Source organism: Neomonachus schauinslandi, chromosome 13, assembly GCF_002201575.2.
Source record: "Neomonachus schauinslandi chromosome 13, ASM220157v2, whole genome shotgun sequence".
Lineage (NCBI taxonomy): Eukaryota > Metazoa > Chordata > Mammalia > Carnivora > Phocidae > Neomonachus > Neomonachus schauinslandi.
Window position 1 is genome coordinate 88243242 of NC_058415.1, and position 26221 is coordinate 88269462.

At 43.5% G+C, this 26221-nt stretch overlaps 1 protein-coding gene across 2 annotated transcripts in view; it reads left to right on the top strand.

Moving 5' to 3' along the window:
- Positions 1-26221, top strand: part of ABL1 (ABL proto-oncogene 1, non-receptor tyrosine kinase) — a 137506-nt gene that overhangs the window by 77874 nt on the left and 33411 nt on the right. Inside the window, exon 1 of one of the 2 annotated variants that reach the window (XM_021691288.2) lies at positions 13799-13959. The exons of the other annotated variant lie outside the window; for it this stretch is intronic. Coding sequence (XP_021546963.1) covers positions 13881-13959 — 79 coding nt within the window. The 5' untranslated portion in view covers positions 13799-13880. Of the gene's footprint in view, positions 1-13798; positions 13960-26221 lie in introns of those variants that run through there. 2 annotated transcript variants of the gene reach the window in all.

Sequence of the window (26221 nt, forward strand, 5' to 3'; positions counted from 1 at the left end):
GTATGTGTGTATTCATACTCAGTTGTGTGTGTATGTGTAGGTAAGTCTGTAGAGTTAAATCCCCCAAAATAGAATTGCTGGATCAAAGGGTAAATATATTTGCAATTTTGGTAGATACTGAATATTGTCAAATTGCCTCTTTGGGGCTTTTTGAGAACTGGGAATCAGATATGCAAACTCTAGGCAGAGTTAAGAGCTAGCGTTCCCTTCGTGTTATGCAACTATAGGACAAAGTTAAAGACAGTTTTGTCACCTACATAGTGGAAAGCTGAGGAATTAAGTGGTACCTTCAGTCCTTGGGAGACCATGTATAAGACTGATAAGCCCCACACTCCTTGTCTTTATACAGTTCACTGGCAGGAAGTTCAACACCCAGGTCTCTGGACACTTTTTTTTATAAGGCTTTCTGGCTTGCTTGCTCTGGAAGTATTGAGCTAGGAATTGATCCCAGCCAGCCAGGGCAGATTGTCCATATTCTTGATGTGATTTGCCCAAGACCTGCCCCTCATCCCCCTGGGGCCCAAAGGCTCCTAAATCCATTTGTGAAGATTGATTGGTTTTGGGCAACGACTCATAAGGGGAAGCCAATGTTTGGGTACAGTGCTGGCATTTGTAAGGTAGCAGACTGCTCTTTCTAGTCAAGAAAATTTCTGGTCATTTTTTTAAAGCCCTCAAGAAGAAGAAGCAAAAATTTACCTTGGACCTTGAATCAGGTCGCAGACTGAGAGCCTTCAAAGATCATAATAGCTATGTGGTTCAGCCTCCATTTTGCAGGTGAGTGAGGCTCAGAGTGGGGCAAGTGCCTCCCCGGGCCTCATATAACCCCCTGGAACCCAGGGCCCTGCTCCCCTGCACGGCTTCTCCCCATCACCTACAGCTGCCTCTCCTCCATGGCCACCAGCGCTCTCCCATCCAGGTGCAGGGAGGTTTGTGTTAAAGAAACACAACCCCTTCGTGCATGGATTTCCACCACCTTGAAGTGACCGTGCATAAAGGTATTTATTATTGCTGTTTGCACTTCGGATCGGTGTCTCACTTTGGGTCCTGTAAGGCAGAAGGAATAGACAGGCAAAGCAACAAATGACGTAGATGGTGGTGCTCATTGAGGACCATGTGTTCCAGCACCATGGTCTTTTTAGGTTCATAGCATGGAACCCAGCAGCCAAACCTGTTGCGTTTCTAATCCTTTGTCTCATCCTTTGTATGACATCTAGTTAGGGAAAAGGGTCAAAATCACAGAACACATCCTTTCTTTTTTCCCCTTTTTTGTTAACGGTATTTTTTGAGGTATAATTTATATGCCACAAAATTTACCATTTTAGTGTACAATTCAGTGATTTCCAGTAAATTTACAGTGTGCAACCATTACCACAATCCAGTTCTAGAACATTTCCATCATGCCAAAAAGATTCCTTGTGCTCCTTTTTAGTCGATCCCACTGCCCACCCCGGCAACCACTAATCTGCTCTCCGTCTCTCTAGATTTGCCTTGTCTGCACATGTCCTATAAATGGGATCATAAGATATGTGGGCTTTTGTGACGGGCTTCTTCCACTTCCCAGTACGTTTTACGTTTTTGAGGTTCATCTATATTGCAGCACATAACAGCATGTCATTCCTTTTTATTGTTGAGTATTCTTCCATTATTTGGACATACATTTTGTTTATCCATCCACCAACTGAGGGACATTTGGATGGTTTCCAGTTCTTGGCCATGACGACTAATGCTGCTGTGAACACTCACGGACAAGTTTTTGTGTGGATATGTGTTTTCATTTCTCTGGGGTGGATTCCTAGGAGTAGAATTGCTGGGTCTTATAAAGTAAGTTTGTGTTGAACTTTTTAAGAAACTGCCAAGCTGTTTTCTAGAGCGGTCCTACGGTTCTACATTCCCACCCGCAGTGTACGAGGGCTCCAGTTTCTCCACATCCTCACCAACACTTGATTTTGTCTGTTTGATTCTAGTATATCTCTTTGTGGTTTTAGTTTCCATTTCTTGAATGACCAGTGATACTGAGCCTCTTTTCATGTGCTTATTAGCCATTTGTATTTCTTCTTTGTTGACATCAATTAAAAATCTTTTACCTATTTTTTAATTGGTTTGTATACTGTCTTATTATTGAGTGATAAGAGTTCTCTGTATTCTGGATACAAGGTCTTTATCAGATAGATGATAGAATGTAGGAATTTTTTAATCTTCCTTCCACCAGGACCAGAAATTGTGTAAGGCAGGGAACCGCTAACTGTAATAATAATTAACATGTGATATTTGAGTGCTCATTATGAGCTGGACACTGGGCTGCTTTATACTGATTGTTTTATACTGATTGTTTAAGTAAGATACTTTCTCATTTTCTGAAGGTTATGAGACTGTTTCAAATGCTTGCTTTCCACTTAACAGTTTTTGATAGATAAAGAAAAGAAATAGTTGATTTAGAAAATTCTTGATTTCTATGAGTTAGAATTGGTGTTTTAATATTATTACCATAAAGATTACATGGTTGTTATAACAGATGCAGAATACCAGCAGCTTTAAACAAGCTAGGTGTTTATTTCCCTCCTCTGTAACAGGCTGACATTAACTGGCTGTAGATGGGGACTCCACAGGGTCAGATACCTCCATCTTATTACTCTTTAAAATGTGGATTCTACCTCAATTCCAAATGGCCACTCCACCTGTCCTGTCCTTGTGCAGGGAGTGGGAAGTAGAAAGGAGAGGGGGGCTGTCCATTCCTTTTAAGAAAGAGGCCCAGAAGTTGCCTGTATCATTTCTGCTCACATCTTTGGTTAAAACTCAGTGACGTGGCAATGCTGAGGTACAAGAGAGACTGGGAAATGTAGTCTTTACTGTGGGGCCATGTGGCTATCTACAGCTAAGGTTAAGGTCTAAAACTTAGGGGTTGAGGGTGAGAGAGGAGAACAGATGTTGGGGACCATTGTTGGCTTGGGGGTTCCTGTAACTAGCCCGTGTGGGATTCCCATTAATTTTTCCTCAGAGAAAGTCTAGTTGATATGTAGTTATTAGCCTAAACCTTATCGAGGAGTTAACTTTTACTATTGTTTTAGAATTGCATCAGAATGCTCTTCCTGCTGAAATAGCCATAAATATGAATTATTATTGCTTAGGAAATGTGAAAATTAACTTAGCAGTTAAATCCAATTTAGGAGTTGCCTTACTGAATATAGAGCTTATGCACCAGCTGGTCGATAGGGTGGCAGACAGCTTCTGAAAGTTGACTTTGGGAGCAGAACTCTGTCATTTTCTTTTCAAGTGACTCTTTCCTCCTGACATCACCACAGTGCCACTTAATGAGCAGTTTCTCCAGTGTTATCTGTAGCCGTTCTTCTCTGGTTAATATGTAGCTTTGGATTAATATGCCATATCTGGCACTTTAGGAGGAAAAAGCATTTCATTTAGAGATGCCATTGCTTCTCTAAGGACAACAGTCATTTCTAACAAGTGTAGGGAGAAATCTTCTGGACCCATTTGTCCTTTGTGTGCGTTTAAAAACCTTGACGACAAAACAAATTGCTGCTGAATGTTTTGAAGAAATAAACATAAAACTCCTTTAGTGTTTCATTTCTAGGTTTTTAGTCCTAACAATTACCGAGAAATTTGCCTTCCCCAGGCGCAGCTCCAGGCTGCTGAGAGGATCTTAATGCTGAGGGAGCTCATACTTGCATAGCCCATTTCAGCTGCCCCAGAGATAACCTGGATAAACACCGGCCCCTCTGCGAACCTCCTGATCCCTGCTGGGCCTTGCACCGTGGGGAGGTTCAGACGATGTGTTTTCCTTCCCTACTGGCCCTTCTCTCTACACTCCCTCCAGCTGCCTGCCTCCCCCACCCCCAAGTAACGTGATCTCCCAAGCCTGCTCACTGCTGGCCAGATTCTTTCAGTCTTAGAGAAAGAGAGGGAAAATTAACCACTGGTTTCCCAGTCAAAGTGAACAAAACTATAAAAGCCAAAAGCAGCATTTGCAAATAAAAGAAGTCTTACTTGTAAATAACCAGTGCTCGGGCTTTTCCTTTATCAGTGTTTCTGCAAAAGTGTGCTTAAGTTTACCTTACTCTATAGATAATAGTCTGAAGCGTTTTGATTTTTGCAACATTGCTATTTTTTATTTGTTTTATATATATTGTAATCTTTATTCAATATTCAGATTAAAGGCAAACAAGACTTTTAGGGATTTGAAATAAAATTCTTGGCATTTATTTCAAAAGTTAACCAAAGTAAAGGGACAGAGACAATTCACGAAAATGTTTGAAACCTCTTTGAGTTGAATTCAGGCACTTAGTGTTTAATACGAATTATCCCAAACTATTTTTTGTTTAATAATATATCTGTTTCTAACTTAACTTGTAAGTGGAATTTGACTGGGTTTAGGAATTCAGGATTTGATTGTTTCTTCACCACCAGCAATATTATGATTTGAGACCTATAGTATGCAACAAATTTTAAATAGTTTTGCAGCCTGGTGTCCTAAAATTGGTCTGTCAGCTCTTGATTATGGGTACCTACCTAGTGGGTGTGATAGAATGGAAAAAAATCTAACAAGGGAGTTTGGAGATCTGGGTTCTTTTCCTGGCTCTGCCATACCTTGCTGTGAGACCTCGTGCAAGTTATTTAATCTGTCTGTGCCTCAGTTGTCTCATCTATAAAATGGGCAAAATAGATTCTGATGAAAAATGATTAAATGTGGAAGACCTGTTTTTATCTCCGTTTGTTCCCCAAGCTCTGCTGAAATGATAGTAAGAAGATTTTTTTCAAAGTGAAAATTCATAAGGGCAAAAGAACCAAAAAGGATAAGTAGATAAGAAAGGTGAACACATTTTTGAAAATGGAAGGCAGTCAGAAGGAAATTGAAGTCTAACCTCTTCTGAGAGAGACATTAGAAGTGAGCCAGCGTGCTTGTAAGATCCTGAGAAAAAAATCGACGTTAGAGGCATTAGTACTACAGAAAGCAGGGAGGGGTGAGGCTTGTAACTGAAATCGAGGGATCAATTGAAAGTCAGTAAAAGGAGTGTTTAGATTCTTCATTCACACTGCTCCCCAACTCTGTACAGCAGATGACCACCTCTCCTTCCCACCTATTTGAGACTAGAAGTATTATATTGACAAATTGCCCTATAGAGGCCCTGGACTCAGGGGCATTACTTTCACCATGGATACATATAAGCCAAGGGACTGAAAACAGTGGGGTGAGCAAGAGCAGAATTTTTTTAAAAAAATATTTTATTTATTTATTTGACAGACAGAGAGAGAGAGAGAAGGAGCAGTAGGAAGGATCAGAGGGAAGGAGAGAGAGAGAGAAGCAGACTCTCTGCTGAGCAGGAATCCTGATGTGGGGCTTGATCCTAGGACCCTGAGATCATGACCTGAGCCGAAGGCAGACGCTTAAACAACTGAGCCACCCAGGCGCCCCCAATTTTTTATTTTTATTTTTTTTAAAAGATTATTTATTTATTTATTTGAGAGAGAGAAAGCGTGAGAGGGAGAGGGTCAGAGGGAGAAGTGGACTCCCTGCTGAGCAGGGAGCGGGATGCGGGACTCATCCCGGGACTCCAGGATCATGTCCTGAGCCGAAGGCAGTTGCTTAACCAACTGAGCCACCCAGGTGCCCCCCAATTTTTTTTTAAAGTAAGCTCTATGCTCAACATGGGGCTTGAACTCACAACCCCAAGATCAAGAGTCGCATGCTCTACCTATTGAGCCAGCCAGGCACCCCAAGCAGATTTTTTTTTTTTTTTTAAGTCTGCATATTGAATAGCGAGATTCTCGGCCCTCTTCTAATAAATGCCACCTAGGGCCCTAACAGAGAGATGGAAAAATTTTTTTCTGGGAAAAACAAAAACAAAATTGAACAGCCCTAGAAAAAGCCCTACAGATACCAACATTTGGGGATTCTCTTGAAGGAAAAGTGAGCTTACCACTTTCTTTCACTGAAGCCCACCAGTTGTGCTCCTCCCCACATACATTTTAGTTCCTCATTTATTTAGAAGAGTCTCTAACAGATAAAAGGTAAAACATTCACAGAAAAAAGGAACTTGGTTGAAATAAAGACAATGCAGGAAACAGAAGAAGAGTCCAGAAGAGTCTTTGCTGTCCTTAGGGAGACATATTGCAAACATCAAGCAACAGTGTTAATAAAAATAATCACAATAATAAAATAATGAGAATATCAGAATAATAACAAGCTCTTATATTGAGAACATTATAGCCAAAAGTTAAAATTCCACAGAAGACTTAGAACGCAGCCTATTGCAGGAAACAGTACATAAAGAAAAGACATAGACAATGAGAGAGAACAGATAAGAAAATGAGAAGCTCAGTCCCAGAGGTTCAGTATCCATTTGATAGGAATTCTAGAAGGAGAAAGCCAAAAGAAAATGGAGGAGAATTTAGGACATAGTATCAGGGAAAACCTCAGAGTGGGTGTTCTCCAGAGCTAAATGACTTAACATCTTCTAATTGGATTAGCTCCTGAGGTGCCAGCATTATAAAAGACTCACTCCTAGTTGTATCATTGTGAAATTTCAGAACACCAAGAGTATTAGAAGATACTCCAGAGCGTCCAAAGAGAAAAACAGGTTATTATATAAAAGATCAAGAATCAGAGTGGAATTGCATTTCTAAACAATACTGGAAACTAGAAACTAGTGGAGAAACATCTTCAAAATTAAGTGGGAAAAATTAATTTTAACCTAGAATTCTGTACCCATCCAAACTGTCAGAGTAGGTTTGGAATGTACCCTCCCCCCACTTTTTTTCCAGAAAGCCACTGGACAATGTATTCCAGCAAAACAAGGATGGAAGTCAGTAAACAGAACTAAGGGGGCACCTGGGTGGCTCAGTTGGTTGAGCGTAGCACTCTTGGTTTCAGCTCAGGTCATGATCTCGGAGTCATAGGATTGAACCCCGTGTTAAGCTCCACGCTCAGCGCATAGTCTGCTTGTCTCTTTCTCTGCTTCTCCCCCACTCGCACGCTCTCTCTCAAATAAATGAATAAATAAAATCTTTTAAAAAATAAAAATAAATAGAACTGAGAATATTTTAAGGGTTTTAGTATTTGGAAAAAATACTACTAGGTGTTTGACAGATCTTTGAAATATTTGGGAGTAATAGTAATAGATCTGTAGAAGATTAACCAAATGAAAGAAATCAAGGCAATTAATATCTCTAAGATAAATAAAGGAAACATTCGTAGTATATTATTGATGGAACAGTGAACAATATATAATCACAGTAATGTAAATACTGACTATTGACTTAACCAAAAATTGTGATTTTACTGTTTAGGGAGGTTGGGATACTACTATAATAAGTTAATATATAATGTGGAAAGCTGATGAATCCAGAAACAACAATATGAGGACATTAATTAGAAATCTGAAGGAGGCTGCCTGCCTCTAGGGCAGCAGACTGGGGGACGGAGTCAGGGGATTGCTGTATTTATTACAAAACTTCAGTACTATTTGATTTTAACCTTGTGTGTAATACAAAAATTAAAAGTAATAAAAAATAAAATGGGCATACCAATAATAAATTAGTTTCCTCTTCGAGAAAAATTACTGTTTAATAGTTCTATTTGACTTGTTAATTATTAAAATGTAGTAGAGTCTTACTATAATGAGATTTTCTAGAAAGTAGATTTACTCTAAGTTCAGATTTGGCCTCCGATTGAGAATTGTGGCTCTGGAAATACCAAGGGAACTAACAATCAGTGTTACCTGAAAAGACAGTCCTTTGTGCAGTTAGCTCATCAAGTCCTGGGCCTGAAATAGGCACCCATTAAAGATGTGGGGTGTGGAGTTTATGATTCACCACAAAGCTGTGGTTGCAATCCCTGGCTTTAGGATGAAAGGTAGGACTCCGTGACATTTCAATCGTCGTTGCTACTCCTACTCCATAGCTAGTTTCTTTCCCCTAATAAAATAAATGGCTTCCTTGTCCCTTGGAAAACCTCTAGACTACTTTCACTCCCTCAGACTGTGCTTGCTGGAATCATTCTCACCTATTACATTTGTTAATTTTAGCTCTTAACTTAGTCCCAGTAAGACTTAGGCAGGAACACAGACCATCATCTGATCTGGTAAGAGGGCTCTTTTGGAAATAACAATAGCTACTGTTTATGGAGCCCCTTCCATACATTGTTTCTAATCTTCATAACCCTGTGAGATAGCTCCTCTCCCCCAGTGTTACAGTTGAGACAGTGGAGGCTCTGGGAGGTGAAGTCACTTGCCCAGGCCACCACAGTGGACGGCAGAGGTGCAATTCAGAGCTAGGCTGCGTGATGTAGCTCATTCAGCCTCTGTTGCGTTGCCTCCCCCAGTCCAGAGTCAGCAGGCCTTTGTGACACTCAACCCCCAGGTCGTACAATCTCCCAGAAAACTTACAAGACAAAGAGATGCCTGTGTGTCCTTATACAGTGGCCAAAATGGATGTGACTGCTTTGGTCTTCTGAGCTGCATTTTCCTTCAGTCGGACACACACTGGACACAGAGAGCTAGAGAACCCAGCAGGCTGTCAATGGAAAGTGTTTGCAGAGTCAGAGCAAGTGGGCTTTTTGGCAGGTGCATATGAAATAGCATGCACATGCCTCAAGATCTTTGCTCTCCACACGCCCCCCCCCCCCAAGTTATTGGCTGGGCTGGAAACAGTGGAGGGGTCAGTCACATTTGGGATCATTTTGTCCTGGGGGGTCCCAAACCAGGCCCCATGTCAGGCCTCCTGCCTCCTTCCCTTGACCCACGTCAGCCCCCCTTTTTAAATAGGACTGAACTCCAAACTTAAAAAAAAAAATTGTCTTTAGCCTAAAATCTTAAAAGAAGGGTCCTCTTCTGATAACTTGTTCTAGAATTATACATTTCCTAGATTTAAAAAAATTGCCTTCAGGGGTGCGCCTGGATGGCTCATTCGGTTAAGCCTTCGGCTCAGGTCATGATCCCAGAGTCCTGGGATGAAGCCGGTGTAGGGCTCCCTGCTCAGTGGGGAGTCTGCTTCTCCCTCTCCCTCTGCCCCTCCCCAGCTCATGCTCACTCACTCTCTCTCAAATAAATAAAATCTTTAAAAAATATATAAAAATAAACAAAAAATTGCCTTCAAAGGAAAAAATTTTAGAAATACCCATTCCTGTTTGTCCAATTCCTTGTGAAAACAAGAAACAACTCTTCTCTATTCTAAAACGTAGTGGTTTTCAACCTTAAGTATGCACACAAATCATTTGGGGAACTTGTTAAGATGTAGCCCATTCCATGTATTCTGATTCTAAAGGACTAGAATGGAGACCAAGAGTCTGCATTTTATTTTATTTAATTTATTTATTTATTTATTTATTTATTTATTTGGGGGTAAAAATTTGTTTATTTATTTTAGAGAGAGTGTGCGTGAGGAAGGGGAGGGGCAGAAGAGAAGGGAGAGGGAGAAAATCTCAAGCAGGCTCCAGCCCAGTGGGGAGCCTGCAGTGGGGCTCAATCCCATGACCCTGAGACTGAGATCATGACTGAGCTAAAACCAAGAGTCAGACACTTAACCAACTAAGCCACCCAGGAACCCCCAAGAGTCTGCCTTTTAAGCAAGTGTCCCAGGTGATTCAAAATAGGTTGTCCATAGGGGCACCTGTGAGATCAAGCCCCATCTCTGGCTCCGTGCTGGGCATGGAGCCTGCTTGAGATTCTCTCTTTCCCTCTGCCCCTTGCCCTGCTTGGGCGTGCGCTCGCTCGCTCTCAAAAAAAAAAAAAAAAAGTCCATGGACTATACTTTCAGAAACACAGCTCAGATCACATACTTTAATTAAGGACCTAAATTCTTTCTTTCTTAATATTCTTACTACATTTTAAAATATTTTAAAATAGTTCTAATTCTCTGTATTGTTTTCTTTTAAAACATTTTTTCTAGAGGCGCCTGGGTAGCTCAGTCGGTTAAGTAACTGTCTTTGGCTCGGGTCATGATCTCAGGGTCCTGGGATCAAACCCCACATCGGGCTCCCTGCTTGGCGGGCTCCCTGCTTCTCCCTCTCCCACTCCCCCTGCTTGTGTGTTCCCTCTCTCGCTGTCTCTCTCTCTGTCAAATAAATAAATAAAATCTTAAAAAAAAAAACCTAACAGTTAATGATTTTTATTTCATCCTCTAGCTTTGCTCATACTATCCTTCCACTTAAATTGAAAATTATGTGCCATTTTGGAAAGGTCAGGGCTTTGGGACCGTACTACTTCCAGGATGTGCGACCTTGGACAGAACCCTCTCCTGGCCCCTTCAAGTTTCCTTACCTGTGAAATGGAATTGTTGTGACCCTTGTGTCTGGCACATATCAGGCGCATATTAAACGTCTGTTTCTTTCCCCAACTGAATGCAATAGAACAAACAAGTTAGTTCACAGTCTTTCATTTCTTTGCTTAAGTTAATGCCTGTGGGTTTAAGGTTGCTTAACGGGAAGCTTTCTTGGGCCTTTTTTCATTCTAGGAAGAAGATAGAGGCTCTCTTTCATTTGCTTGTAACAATGCTTTTTGTATCTTGCAAATGAGTTTCAAAACTATCAAAAGCTGGATCAGGAAAGAATAGTCCAGTTTGATATGGTAGTGTACAGTTAGGCAAAATTTTCAATATTCGTTGTTGCTAATTCAGAGTGTTTTGCCAGACCTGTTGCTGCATGGTTTTATAACTAAAATTTAAAAGATTTGGACACAGTTTATAAGCATTACTCATTTTAAGAGGACTTAAGAGGATAAGGTCATTGTAGACTCAAGAAGAGAATATTAGTAATAGTCATTAGCTTTTTAAAATAAACTTACATCCAGTATAAAGTACAGGACACGCAAACAAATATCTGGGCCTATATTAACTGATAGTATTCAAGGATATGGTTAGAATCACAAAAATGCCTATTAATATATAATTCTTGGCATTAAACCGCCAATTTGGATATAGCTTTTTTTTTTTAAGATATTATTTATTTATTTGAGAGAGAGAGACACACAGAGAGAGGGAACACAAGCAGGGGGAGTGGGAGAGGGAGAAGCAGGCTTCTCGCGGAGCAGGGAGCTCGACGCGGGGCTCAATCCCAGGACCCTGGGACCATGACCTGAGCCGAAGGCAGACGCCTAACGACTGAGCCACCCAGGCGCCCCTGGCTATAGCTTTTTAAATCTGAAGTGCTGTATCAATGACAGACTTTATTATAGTTTGGTCCAAAGCCCTTGAACTTTCCAGAATGGCACCAAAACAGATACTGTATTTTTCAGTTTGTGCTAGTGGCACGCTTTGATTTTTATTTTTGGCTTTACACTTGGGAGTTTGAAAGTTTTAAGACAACACTAAACAAGTCAGCAGTCACTCCCTGCGGGCTCTCTAGCAGAATGACAGTGCCTTGAGAACCTAGATAGCATCCACAGTTAGTGCACGTCACTTGTGTCTCCAGGTGGTGGGAACTGCGTACTTAGTTCCTGGGCTGTGCTTTCTTAGGTGCTCATGAGCCCTGAGCTGGTACCACAGCATGAACCATACATAGGTCCACTCATTTGCAGGACAGACACATTTTGTACATTGATCAGAATTTGGAAGGACAAAATGATGCCCTGGCTGAGAACCCCTGTGATACACACTAGTCACATCCAGTCCAGACCTACATGAAGATCTTGTTACTTAGCCATTCCAAGATACCCAGATTTTGGGGTTTTTTTAAGATTTTATTTATTTATTTGACAGAGACACAGCGAGAGAGGGAACACAAGCAGGGGGAGTGGGAGAAGGAGAAGCAGGCCTCCCGCCAAGCAGGGAGCCCGATGCAGGGCTCGATCCCAGGACCCTGGGATCGTGACCTGAGCCGAAGGCAGACGCTTAATGACTGAGCCACCCAGGCACCCCAAGATACCCACATTTTTGTTGTTACAGGATAGGCTGGAAAGTGTAACAAGTGAGTCCAGCTTTGCCTTCTGGGGTTGACCACTCGTAGCCAGAGCCTCTTAACCAGCACTTCCTCTGAAATATATGATGTTAGCTATTTAACCAAAGATAATGAAATCCAAGGTTTTAATCTACTTGGATTTATTGTTGATGGGAGGGGGCTGTGTCATCTACTGGTCAGGAGCCTGATCCTTGGAACTGGGCAAAGCAGGGTTGGTTTCCAACTATGGTGCCTTGGGCAGGGTGGTTGACTTCTCCAACCAATAGGTTTTTACCTGAAGAATTGGGATAATGATTCTCTTTTCCTCACAGGATCATCGTGCAAATGCAATGTTGTAGTGAATGGACCATGTTTCTCATAAATGTCTGACACACAGTAAGGTCTCAGTAAATATCCTCCCTCATTATTCATGTGTTCTAAGATGTGAGCTACATTAATTTTTCTGTGTTGCAGTTATCTGACACTCTTAAATAAATATTGATTAAATAAAATAAATGCCTTTTCTTATTGTTATTGAAATATATCTGATTTTTATTAAATGATTTGGTATGATTGGGTTCCCTGTTATTTCCCACCGATCTAGATTTCTGGCCTTATGCCAAGTAATACACTATTGTGATTATTGTTATTTTATGTTATAATAACGTACATTATCAGTCCTAACCAGAGTTCTAAAGATTTCGGCTCTATACAGCAATGAAATCGGTTTTAAATAATAGTACCCCTGGCACTTACCAAACAAGGAAAAAAGTTCCCCGTTGAAGAAAATAAGGCACGGGGGGCGCCTAGGTGGCTTAGTCGTTTGGCGTCTGCCTTCGGCTCAGGTCATGATCGCAGGGTCCTGGGATCGAGCCCCACATCGGGCTCCCTGCTCCGCGGGAAGCCTGCTTCTCCCTCTCCCACTCCCCCACCCCCGGCTTGTGTTCCCTCTCTCACTGTGTCTCTCTCCGTCAAATAAATAAAAATCTTCAAAAAAAAAAAAAAAAAGAAAGAAAGAAAAGAAGGCACGGGCCCTGCCTCTATGACATGGGTTCTTGTTGTGGAAGCTGAATTCCCTTTACATATAATCAGAAATTATGTTTGAATTCGAACTTACCTCTCTTCCGTTTCCAGCCACCTCCTAGTATGAATGTATGATTTGACAAATGTCTTGCATACCTGTGAGGTTGTCCTGTGGGTTCTAGCTCTCAGATTATTCATTCTTTATACACCCACTGAGTTAGCCTTAATCACTGTAAACTCAGTGAACATAAATGAGACCAGTATTGGTAACTGCAGTGGAATTTGCATTATTCACCAACATTTTGGGGACCCAGGGTTTGCCAGAGCCCCGCGCACCGGCGTTGTTCGGCTTTTAGTGGCGCAGGTTGGGGGGCATCTCGCCACAGAGATGCTCGAGGTTCCAAAGGTGGTGCTGAGCAGGCCTGCGCTCCCGGCAGCCCGAGTAGCCGGTGTCTTTCTTGGGACCTGAGCCGAAGGCAGACGCTTAATGACTGAGCCACCCAGGCACCCCAAGATACCCACACTTTCTTTAGGACTTTCCAACGTTGAGCACCACTCGATGCTGCACCTAAAAACAGACCCCCTGTTGACTTAGAAGCCGGCCCCGGGGTTGGTTTTGGACTGCGGCAGAGGGCCACGGCCGGGCTGGGCCTGGCGATCACCGGGAAGAGTGGGGCCGGCCGGTCGGCCGGCGCGGCGCCGAGAGGGTTAAGGCGGCGGCGGCGGCAGCGGCGGCAGCGGCGGGGGCGGGCCTCGCGGGCCGGGCTTGGGGCCCTTTGTTAACAGGCGCGTCCGGAGCGGAGACGGAGACGCAGCCGCGGCCATGGGCGCGCGCGTGGGGCAGCGGCGAGGCGGCGTGGCGGTGCCGCCGGGGCGCGGGAGGGCGCGCGGGGCCAGCGGGGCGTGCCGGGCCTGAGCGCGCGGCGCAGCGAGCGCGGGGGAGGGGTGCCGGCCCCGAGGCCTCCGGCACGCAAAAATGTTGGAGATTTGCTTGAAGTTGGTGGGCTGCAAATCCAAGAAGGGGCTCTCCTCGTCCTCCAGCTGTTACCTGGAAGGTAAGCGCCGGCCGGCGCGGAGCGGATCAGGGCGGCCGCGGGGCCGCGGGCCGGGCCTCCTCGGGCCGCGCCCGCCCGCGCGCGCTCCCTCCTCTCCCTCCCTGGCCCTCCCTGGCCCTCCCTTCCCTTTCCCTTTCTCCCCCTCCCTCTCTTGCTCTTCCTCTGTCTTTCCTGCGACCACGCCTGGGCGCTGCGGGCCGAGCGGGAGGGTGCGGGGCTCCGGTCCCCGCGCCCTAACCCCGGGAGAGCCCACGCCGGGATGGCGGTGTCGCCGGGCCCCCAGCCGCGGGGCTCTCCCTGAGAAAGTTTGAGAAAGCGAACTCTACAGGCCCGAACGGCCTTGTGAGCCCACGTCGTGGAATTTCTACCGTTAATTGGGAATTATGTGTCAAAAAGGTCGACCCGTGTTTGTGAAACATGTGATTTTCATTAAGGATCGTGTACAAAGGAACACGGCTCTACCATTTATGGATACAGAATTCAAGCGATCTTTCTACCCCACACCCCACGCTCACAACCCCCAACCAGTGTTATATGCAGACCACGAAGAGGTCTTAGGAATTCTCCCTTTTCGGGGTTGGGGGAAGCGAAATTACAGATTTTAGGAAGGCATTGTGAATGAGTTCAGAGTACTTGGCGGGGGAGGGGGAGCCTCATGTTAGGTTCGCTCCATAAAGCGCAGAGCCAGGAGCATCTTACTTTTGCCTTCTTTCCATTCTACTTTCCTTCTCTCACCCCTGTGTTCTTCTTTCCTGTTGTCTTTTCTGTGCCAGTAACAACGGAAAAAAAGTGAACTGGGATGGTGCGTGGTCGTCATTTTGTAGCTTCGAGTGGAGGAAATCGATCTGATTTAGGGACTGGTCATCCCGGACGTAATCCTGCTGGCATTTCTCGGTCGTTTTCACTTAGGACTTAAAATAGGAATAGAAACGTAAATATCATTTTAGAACAAGTATGATTTTTGCTATAGTGCCATGAAGTTGCAATGTTTTACTTTTTAAAATGAGGGAAAAATAAAGGACGGCCTCGTAAATGGTCTAATCTCTCTTCCTTACAACTTTTTTTTTTTTTTTTAACACCCCACACCCTCACCGGGCACCTTTTTTTTTTTTTCTTTTTGACTTGAGGGTCTGCCTGAAGTCACATAAGCAGCTTAAACCTTAAGCACCAGTGTGGTAGGTGAAACCTGTTTGCCCTTGCTGCCACAGTATGTATACATCCATCAGTCCCCTTCCCTGTTCGGGATTTTCGACCTTGGAGCAGGCTCATAAAATTCGGCATTTGGAGGGAGGAGATGGTTTATTTGTCCCCAAAAGTTGGCATCTGAAGCAGCCAAAATAATCTCCAGTTAATCCATCGCTTATTTTCCAAGTTGCTCAAAATTCTGAACACATTCTCCTTTACATCTGTATCCAGTTAATGTTAGGCATTATCATCTCCATTTTGCAGATGGACGCCTTCCGTGGAGTAGAAGAACAGACTTTTGTAGCTGCAGAGTTGGAGGAAAGTTTAGGTCACAGCAGAGCTGTGATACTGTTTTGTTTTCTTGGCGTAAACTAGAGATTTAGTGTGTACCTGGCTGCTTTAATTATTGGGGTTTGGGGGGTTATCTAATCCTAAATGTCTCATTCCATCCTGTCCTGAAATAATGTAGCCTACTGAGTCTCAAAAAAACCCAGCTGTGGTACCACAGACTGCCTTGGGTTAAGGCTGCATCTAGGAAGGAATCATTATAGGAATTCTCTCTTCTTACTGAGTTTCCCTTACTTTGCTAGTGTATTTAATTGGAGAAAGTAAATGGAATTATTGTTTTGTAAGTGGAGAGAATTTAACAAACCTCAGTGATCGTTTCTTGAAGACTGGACGAGCTATGAGTCTCTTGGGAAGAACAGTTGCCAACATCTGGATAAGTAATCCAGTCTTTCCGTTTTTACTGACGTTCTAAATCAATCAATCAGTGTTTATTGACACCCACTCAGGGCTCAGGCAGCTCAGGTCACAGAGAGAATTGAATATGGTCAAGTTTTCCATTCTGTCAAAGAGGGTTCAGCCATACACGCAACTTGAACACACATCTACTTGCTACCCAGGCCTAGCTGTCAAAGAAATAATTAAATGCTTACTGTATGCCAAGCTCTATTTTGGCATCCTGTATGATTTAGTGTGCTTGTTTCTCATGATGGCCCTGTGGTTATTTCCACTTCATAGATGAAGAATCTAAGGCACCAAAAGGTTAGGAAACTTGCCTGAGGTCACAGAGCTAGCAAATGGTGGTTGGGATTTGAACCCATGCTGTCTGGCTCCAAAGAGCCCAGTTTTAAAGAGCCCAGTTTTAGCTGTTCTGTGCTTTACTAACTGTGACTGTGACCTTTGGCACTCTCTTTGGATGTTAAAATAGTATCTTCAAGAAGCACTCAAATGCCTGAAATAGGGTATTCTTTCTTTTCTAGAAAACTAATGCTGATAAAAATTATCTTTACCAGTAGAAGTAAAAATGATTATCTTTACCAGTAGAATATTTTAAACATATTTTAAAATAGTTCTACATGATAAAAAAATTCTAAAATGGTATTTTGTGAAAAGTAATTGTGTCTCCTGTCCAGTTTCCCTATACCCAGAGGCAGTCACTCAGAGTTTCTCGTGTATCCTTCTGGGAATATCCTACGCATATGATAAGTATTTATAGCATTTGAATTTTGTGTTCCAACTCTGTGAAAATGTATGTTTATAGCAACATCTTTCACTATGACCACATTTAGCTTTACAACCTTAGGTCTACTTCAAACACTGAATTTTCTGATTATTTCTTCCCCTTAGAGATGTGGAAGAAAACATGAATACTAGCCATTTGAATTCGCTTTTTTCCCAGTTTTCTTTGTTCATGTTTGTATTTGCATACGTTGTGCATGACTGTTGTACGTGGATGTGCTAGTTCTGTAGTGTGGAATCAAAATTTAATGTCTTGTGAAGTGAACTCTAATTGAACTTTGTAAATTTATTTTAAGGGCCCACTTTTAAATGCCCCTTTTCAGCAGTTAACTTTCTGGTGGATGCTTTATGTGGTGCCAGCCACACAGATACACTGTTAGAACTTCTGCTTCAGAGAAGCTCATGCTCTCTTTCTAAATACTCTCTTCTGAGGTCATCACATGCTTCCCTTGTGTAGTAACAAAGAAAATATGAGGCTTTTTCAGGAACCTAATAGAAAGCCAGCCAGTCCTCTCATTTGAGGTTACATTAAAATTGTTGAGCATTTCTGATGTGACAGGCCTCGGCACTAAGCACTTCATACACATCCTCACTTCATTCTCACACCAGCGCTATGAGGTTTCTAGAGAAGAGGAGGAGAAGGGCCCCATTTCACTTCGGTTGGAACTACTTCTGAATTTGGAGTCAGGAGAGCCCAGTTTTTGTCTGACCTCTCAGCTTTTCTGCTTCCTTACTTACCTCTAAGAGCAAACATCCTCTATCCAGCCCACCTCAGAGGATTGTTTTGAGGATCTAGGAGAGGATTCCAGTGAAAGTTTTGAAACCAGTAAGATGCTAAATATTTGTATTTATACTGACATGCAGTTCCTTTGAGATGTCCCTAAGTCCAGATGGTTCTATAGTAAGGGTATTGCAGAAGTCCCAGTCTCACGTGAGGAACATGGCTCCAGAGCCAGCGGCCTGGGCCTGGTTGCCAGCCGGGCTTGCCTGATGAGCTGAGGGATGTTGCTTTCTGAGCCTTGGTGTTCTCATTTCCAAAATACAACTCGTAGTAGTCCCTACCTTGTCGAGTTGGGAGATTTGCGTGAGAGATTTTGTTTAAATTGTTCAGCACAGAGTAAGATGTTATAGCACGTTAGCTGTTACTTTAAACAAATACTTAGCAGTCTAAAATGCTGGCATTGCCAGTTTCTCCATTGGCTGAAGGCATGACAGAAATGAGCTGAACCTACCCGTAGTTTTTCTTGTTAACAAAACAGTTTGTTTCCAAGTTTGCTTTGATGCATAGAATTAATACTTCCTGTCATTGGTTTTAAGGAAAAGTATCCTCCCTTTCTCTAATCCTTTCTCTCTCTCTTTTTTTTGCTAAGTTTTTATTTACCTAATCTCTACACCCAGCATGGGGCTCGAACTCACAACCCTGAGATCAAGAGTCATATATGCTCTTCTGACTGAGCCAGCCAGGCGTGCCCCCCTCTGATCCTTTCTTATGCCCATGGTGAATGTTTTAATTGTGGAAGAAGAAATCCCATCGGTTCGTGATTGGCATCTTTTTCTCTCCAGAGGCAGTATTTCTGCAGCTGCAAATAACGTGAAAACTGAAGACCTCATACTACTCATTACCTTGTTCTAAAATCATCATAATTTTGCCAGTGTGATCACTGATCTGAAATAGAAACGGGAAAAATTGTCTACGGATAAGCTTAAAAATATATAACAACGTTGTACAACATGATGACTGTAGTTAACAGTACTATATTGTATATTTGAAAGTTGCTAAGAGAGGAAATCTTAAAAGTTGTCATCATAAGGAAAAAATTTGCAACTGTGTGGTGATGGATGTTAACATTGTGGTAACTGATCATTTCACATTATTGACATGTATCGAGTCAGTATGTTGTACACCTGAAATTTATACAATGTTTTATGTCAGTCGTATCTCAATAAAACTGGAAAAGATAAAATAAAAAAATATATACAACAAGAACTAAAGATCAAATGGGATATTGGAAGAATTTAACTTTTCCTGTGTAATAGTGGATCATAATTAAACGCACTGAAATATTTATAAAATAAATCTTTTTTTTTTAATGGAAAATTCTAAGTCTGTAAGAAAAGCAGATAGCCCATTGAACTCCTTGTACCCATACCTGGCTTTAACAATGACCAAATTATGGTCAATCTTAGGTTGCCCTCTTAGTGCAGCTGACAGAGCATCATTCTCATAATCCAAATGTCCTGAGTTCAAGCCTCAGAGAGGGCAGATTAAGTCACTTTTTATAGTCAGCCGGGCCCAAGGTTACGCTGGTTAAAAAAAGAACACAAAGCACATTATGGTCAATCTTGTTTTCTTGCCTAGTGAAGTTATAGTTCCAAAGACATGTGGGAAAATAGCTTGCTAATTACCGACATTTGAGAGTCTGATTTTGCCCTCAGATGATGAGATTGTTATTCTCTGAAGTTGGCTCTCAGATCCTTCTTTCTTAACCCACACCGTAGATACTTTATTATACTGTCTGTGTTGGGTGGTGGTGACAGGAAAGACAGACCGACAGATGAAGGAGACAGAGAAACAGATGGGAATTGAGGAGAGGGAGACAGAGAAAGGCTGAGACCAGAAAGAGAGAACACAGATGAGAAGAGGTGTGGGGGACAGGGGACCGAGGGAGGATGGCTGGAGGTGGGCAGAGGAAGAGACCCAGAGGGGAAAAATTCTCCTTAAAGACCTAATTCTGGGGGTGCCTGGGTGGCTCAGTCGTTAAGCGTCTGCCTTCGGCTCAGGTCATGATCCCAGGGTCCCGGTATCGAGCCCCGCATCAGGCTCCCTCCTCAGCGGGAAGCCTGCTTCTCCCTCTCCCACTCCCCCCTACTTGTGCTCACTCTGTCTGTCTGATAGATAGATAGATAGATCTCCCCCCTGCTTGTGCTCGCTCTCTCTGTCTGATAGATAGATAGATAGATATTAAAAAAAATTAAAGACCTAGTCCTTATCAATCTTACCAGTCCTCAAATGTAACTAGTAGTAGCACTGTATGTTGCATATCTGAAAATTGATAAATGTGGGGGATGGATAGAATTAGCCATTGCTTTTGGGCACTCAGATACCTTTTTTTGGTCACATTTCATTCCCTGAGATTAGCAATAGGAATAATAATGGCTAATGAGACATTCTGGGGATACTACCTGCTACTGGGTAGCCCCTTTTCTTCAGTGAGTCTAAACTGACCCAGGAGTCCTTGATGACCCTTTCAGGAGAGAACAGGAAATGTGAATTGAGTGCTTCCCAGGCCTGGCAGGCAGAGGGGGAGGCTTTCAGTCTGCTGCACATGGCCTGTGACAGAATAAAAATGCTTCTATGGTTAGGGGCTCACTGCAAACAGAATCTGGGCCAATGCAGGGATTCGGGGAGCTGTTCCTCCCCCACAGACAGAACGTGTGTGGAGGTGTTGTCTGCCTGTTCTGGGGCTATAACAGGTCCTGTTTCTTTTGAAAGCACAGAGAAATGGACTTTTATGTTGCACCTTGTTTTAGGATCTTGACCATGGTTTACATTCCATTAAAAAAAAAATTACTGCATTTCTGAGATCTTTACAAAAGCTTCCCTGGTGAAGTGCCTTTTCTCTTCATCCTGCTGTCTTTCTGCTGTTCTTACTGCAGGTTAACAGATAATTAAGGTGCACTTCTCCGTCATGACTTAATGTTTTACCTTGTTGCTGAAGACAGTGCAGGGCGTTCTACGCAGCGGCTGGCTGTAAGAAACACCCAGTGGTGCTCTATGCACTGCCTTGCAGGAAGCAGGGGGTGAAGACTGTAGTAGGAACGCTGGGCTCTGCCCCAGAGTTCACGTTATTGTGGGGACAATAATAGGGAGTACTTGCCCTGTAGTGCAGGGCCCTAAGATCAGGTATCACACTTGGCATTTGTGCAGAAATTCTCTGCATGCAGTGTGCATGGAGTCCTCCTGACAGCCTGGCTAGGTAGATACCATCGTGGCCCTGTTGTGCAACTGGGAAGCTGAGGCTGGGAAAGTACTGACTCCAAGACATGGTGGACTGAGATTTACACACGGCTTGTCCACCCTGGAGCCCAGGCTTACAGATTCCTTACCAATGAGATGAAGGGGAAACCGCTAGAGGTTTGGGGAGGCTGGAATGGGGAACTAAGGGTTGTGGGAGAAGCTGGCCCCAGACCAGCCTGTCAAGGGCCTTCTGGGCCCACTTCAGGAGCTCGGACTTCTCCTGCAGTGGTGGTAATAAGGACAACCCCAGCCATCTTTTGAGGGCCTGTTACCTGCTAGGAGCAGTGTCTTCTATGTTATCTGCAGACTGCCAACGACCCTGTAAGGCACTTGACTGCTCTGTTCTTTGTGTTGCCACAGGTGACCCTGCTGGTAAATAGTGGCCTACCAGTGACAGGCAGAGCCGTCCTGGGCTTCCTCTTCTGCCTCTGCCAGCAGCCATCTCCGTGGGATTTTAACAGGAGAGCCACTTGGTCAGGCTTGCATTTTAGAAAGACCCCTCTGGTGGCAGTGTGGAGGCCGAATGGAGCAGGGCAAGGTCAAGGGGGGGAACCAGTTTGGGGTGTGGTGGAGCAAGGATAGGATGGGACCAATGAGGGAGATTTAGCAGGAAAAGTGGCCAGTGTGGGTGTACACTTAGCTGGGATGAGGTGGGGGTTGGCGAGGGGTAAGCATCGTGTTCAGAGTGGTTTGAGGATGGTGGGGTGTTCCTTTATATGGGTCTTTATTATGCTCCATCTCCAGGTACTATAGGCTTCTTTGACAACAGAGTCTCAGAAGGTGATAGAGAATTTTTTTTTATTTTTTACTTTTTGATAGAAGGAGTGGACTGAATACCTTTCAGAACGGTTTAATACTTGGACTGCTGATAGAAACAGAGGTTAGCATGGAGAATTCTGTTTTTTTTTTTTTTTTAAAGATTTTATTTATTTATTTATTTGAGAGAGAGAGAGAGAGAGAAACAGCATGAGAGGGGATAGGGTCAGAGGGAGAAGCAGGCTCCCCGCTGAGCCGGGAGCCCGACGTGGGACTCGATCCCAGGACTCCGGGATCATGACCTGAGCTGAAGGCAGTCGCTTAACCAACTGAGCCACCCAGGCGCCCAAAAGGGGGCGTTTTTTTATTTTTTTATTTTTTTTTAAAGATTTTATTTATTTATTTGAGAGAGAGAGAATGAGAGGGAGGAGGGTCAGAGGGAGAAGCAGACTCCCTGCCGAGCAGGGAGCCCGATGCGGGACTCGATCCCAGGACTCCGGGATCATGACCTGAGCTGAAGGCAGTCGCTTAACCAACTGAGCCACCCAGGCGCCCGAGAATTCTGTTTTCTAAACTAGACTGGCTAGGGACATTATAATGTAAACAGATTCCAGGGGAAATATTTAAACCTTGGGCTAATTTAAATAACTTTATTTTTTACTCTTTATTTTATTTTTTTTAAGATTTTATTTATTCTTTATTTTTTAAATGAGGTTTCTCGGGAAACCTATTTAACTTATTGCCTATAATGCCCGTAAGTGGGAAGTATGATAAAACTGCATTTATTTAAAAAGAAAGTTGCATAATTTGGACTTCTAATTTATAGCAGCCTCTTTTCTAGGCCCCTCTCCCTGTCGGATTACTGGGGTTCTACTGAATCACATCTGTAGTGTAGTTGTTAACCTGGAAGGCTCTTGGGGTCTGGGATAGAACTCAGGGGCTCCATGTCCTTGGATGGGGAAATATTAGAACTTTATTTCACTAACCTCTAACTGCAAATTAGTGTTTCATTTTTTTAAGAATGTAGGTAACAAAGCACAGTAATATTAGAAGTACTTGTGACTTTGTCACTGGTAGAAATCAGATATTTTTATGTCATCTAACAGTTGTGATTGATGCACATATCACTACTTTGAAATGACAGTAGTTTCTCCTGGATGTTGTATCTAATGTGTTAATAAAGAAGCATATATTTAATGCATTAATAAAGAAGTACTGTATCACAAATTAATTCTTTTAAAGATTTCGAGGACTATTTCAGTACAGTTCTCCTTTGCAATCCTCTATGTTCTCTGCATTTGCAGACTTCTGAGGCATACCCAGACATCACCAGAGGGGCCGCAGCCCAGCCCAGATGAAGACCCCTCCCTTAGTAGCCTCAGTGTGTCCGGCTAGCCTTGGATCCCTGTCTTAGTCCTGCTTCCCTTGCTAAGCGAGGTCTTGTTCAGAATCCACATCCTTCCGGATGCCAGTGAGCTGGTCCCTTCACAACTCCTGGCCCTCAATGTCTGTGTTGTTATAAATGAATCCACAGGGCAGTGCCCGTCTTGGATTTGACCTGCTGTTGAGGCCGTGTACATTTTCATTAGCTTTGTTCTTCCCACAGGAACAGAGGCTGTGTGGTGATTCTTTGCATCATTACCATCTTGCCCTAGCCCTGCTCCCCAGCAGCTAACGCAGTGTTTGGGGTGCTGGGAAAATTTTGTCGAGTGTGAAGTTAAGGCCAAGGCTGTATTCAACTAAGCTTGTTTTTTAAATAATTGTAACTGCTCTGGGTGAGGGTGTAAATTACAAAATAAAGGACCATGTAGAATGTAGATACAATGACTTTCATCAAGTTCAAATTGTGGGAAATAATACTTTTTCTCTAAGCTCATATTATAAGAAGTTGTATGAGACTTGTACACTGACTTGAGAATAGTCTGAGCATGATCTCATCAGTTGGAACAGAGTCTGAAATAAAACACGAAGACTTCCCTCTTTTTTGAGGGATCTGTTTTATAGATTTCTGAATTACACAGATTCCTTGAACTGGAGGGTAATAGTGAAAGGCCCACAAAGGAAATAAGAATAAAGCAGCAAGGGTTTAAATAATTGAAATCGAGCTAAAGTAAGGGGAATGTATCTCATGCCCAGCACGCCCTGCCCTCTCCCCTCCTCCACCCTGAAGGGCCAGCTGCACAGTGTGGGCTGCTCTGTACTAGGAGGGGACAGGGGGCAGGAGCACCTACAAGAAGGTGGTGGGAAGCTTCCCAGGGCTGTTTTTCCCAGAAGTGAAATCTCCCCTCCCCTTGGGATTATGAAGTAGCCTCAAGGCTCCTGGAGTTCACAAACATTTTACCTCTCTTCCTGTTGGACCACGGAAGGGGTTCAGGGGCAGCCCCTGGAAGTCTAGACCAGATAGGCCATATCGGAGAATCTTTTGTGAACATTTCTGATCAGTGACACACAATTTTAAGAAAGGATTATTTTCGTATAAAACTATCTTTAAATTGCACTTTAAAGACCCAGGCCATTAGAATACCATAAGTTAAACACACACAGGCCCAGTGAATTTTGTGGCATTATTCTTACTGGATTTTTAAACAGTTTGATATTCTCATGGTTAAAGCTGTAGCTTTTTGGAGGCTATTTTATTTTATTTAGATTTTATTTATTTATTTGAGAGGGAAAGGGAGAAGCAGATTACCTGCTGAGCAGGGATCCCAACACGGGGCTGATGGGGGCTGACACCAGGCTCCATCCTGAGATCCTTGCCCTGAGCCTGAGATCATGAGCTGAGCCTAAGGCAGATGCTTAACTGACTGAGCCACCCAGGTGTCCCCTGGAGGCCTTTTTTTTTTTTTTTTTTTAAGCTATCACCATTCTTGGTGCTCAGCTGGCTAATTAATAATTGCGTGAGTTTTATGGGTGAGTGGAAGCCTTTTCATGAACAGTATGGTAAAATAGTAACAAAAGGGTCTTAAAAGGGGTGAGAGGCACTTTTGAAGGTACGAATCTTAAATAGATTTTTTTTTTTAAAGATTTTATTTGAGAGAGAGAGAATGAGAGACAGAGAGCACGAGAGGGAAGAGGGTCAGAGGGAGAAGCAGACCCCCAGCCGACCAGGGAGCCCGATGTGGGACTCGATCCCGGGACTCCAGGATCATGACCTGAGCCGAAGGCAGTCGCTTAACCAATTGAGCCACCCAGGGGCCCCTTAAATAGATTTAAAATATGGCTCAGAAAAGGGGCGCCTGGGTGGTTCAGTTGGTTAAGCGACTGCCTTCGGCTCAGGTCATGATCCTGGAGTCCCGGGATCGAGTCCCGCATCGGGCTCCCTGCTCGGCAGGGAGTCTGCTTCTCCCTCTGACCCTCCTCCCTCTCATGCTCTCTGTCTCTCATTCTCTCTCTCTCAAATAAATAAATAAAAATCTTAAAAAAAAAAAATTAAAAAAAAAATGACTCAGAAAGGATGCGGCAGAAAGTGTTCACTAAAAAAAAGTAAGAATGATAGGAGATGCTGAAATTCCTTTCCCAAGACTTAACCATAGCCAAAAGATCCACTGGAAGAACAGAAGAGGGGGAGCTCTTTTGGAGCATCTCTTTTGAATGAAGCCTCGGGGCTTCTTCAGGGGTCTAACTTCCTGATCTGGGGCCTGGCAGAAAGTCCCTACGTGAAGCCAGGAAGGCTGAAGAACATTCTGCAGTATTGGCCTTGTAAGCTGTGATCATTTTTAAAGTTGACGAGCATAGTTCACTATGAAACGAAGCAAGGAACTTGGCATTTATATATTGTGAGTCAATTTTGACATCAGCCTGGACTGGGACTTAACTGGAAGGTTTTGGTGTTGGGCTCTGGCTACACTTCAGCCTCTCGATCCAGAGGCATGCATGAGCAATACTTCCCTTTGGGCTTTGGCCATTAATTTGTGGAATGGAGCAAGAACTGGAGAGGAAAATCGAGAGACTGCCTTGGATTTCCTGACGTCCTGTTGAATCAAAAAGCAGTGGGAGGCCCTTTCCTTCCTGACAAAGGGCTCATCCCCTCTCATGAAATTCCCAGCAGCGGTCTCCATGTTAGGGACAGTCCCTCCTCATTCCAGACTGCAAATCCACAGGCACCCCTGGGCGAGTATCGGCCCTCTGCCTAGTCCAGGTGTTTTCTAGGCCACTTCCCCTGATTATGTAACTTTGATCCAATCCAGATGCTGCAGAATGCTTGATAGAAGAGGTCAAATGGCACTGGAGAAGAAAAGCATTTCTGTATTCATGACTTCGGTTTAATTTCCTGTGTGGGCCGGGTCTGCCAGAGTTGTGTGCTCATGGCCGGGAGGTCAGGACTCCAGAGGGAAGCGCTCAAATGTTTTTTTCAGGACAGCTCGAGGAGATTCCTGCTTCCCCAGGGTTCTTTTTCAGGTTAGATTATCAATTAGGGAAGTGTCAGCTGGCTCTTATTTATGATGGCAGTTTCTCTATTTTTGTCATTGTTTTCTGAATTATAAAAACAATCCCCATTCATTGTGAGAAATAGGCCATAATATAGAAGAGAATAAAGGAAATTTTAAATGTTTATAATCCCACCACCCTACGTGAACCACTCTTTTTTTTTAAAGATTTTTTTTATTTATTTATTTGAGAGAGAGAGAATGAGAGACAGAGAGCATGAGAGGGAGGAGGGTCAGAGGGAGAAGCAGACTCCCTGCCGAGCAGGGAGCCCGATGCGGGACTCGATCCCGGGACTCCAGGATCATGACCTGAGCCGAAGGCAGTCGCTTAACCAACTGAGCCACCCAGGTG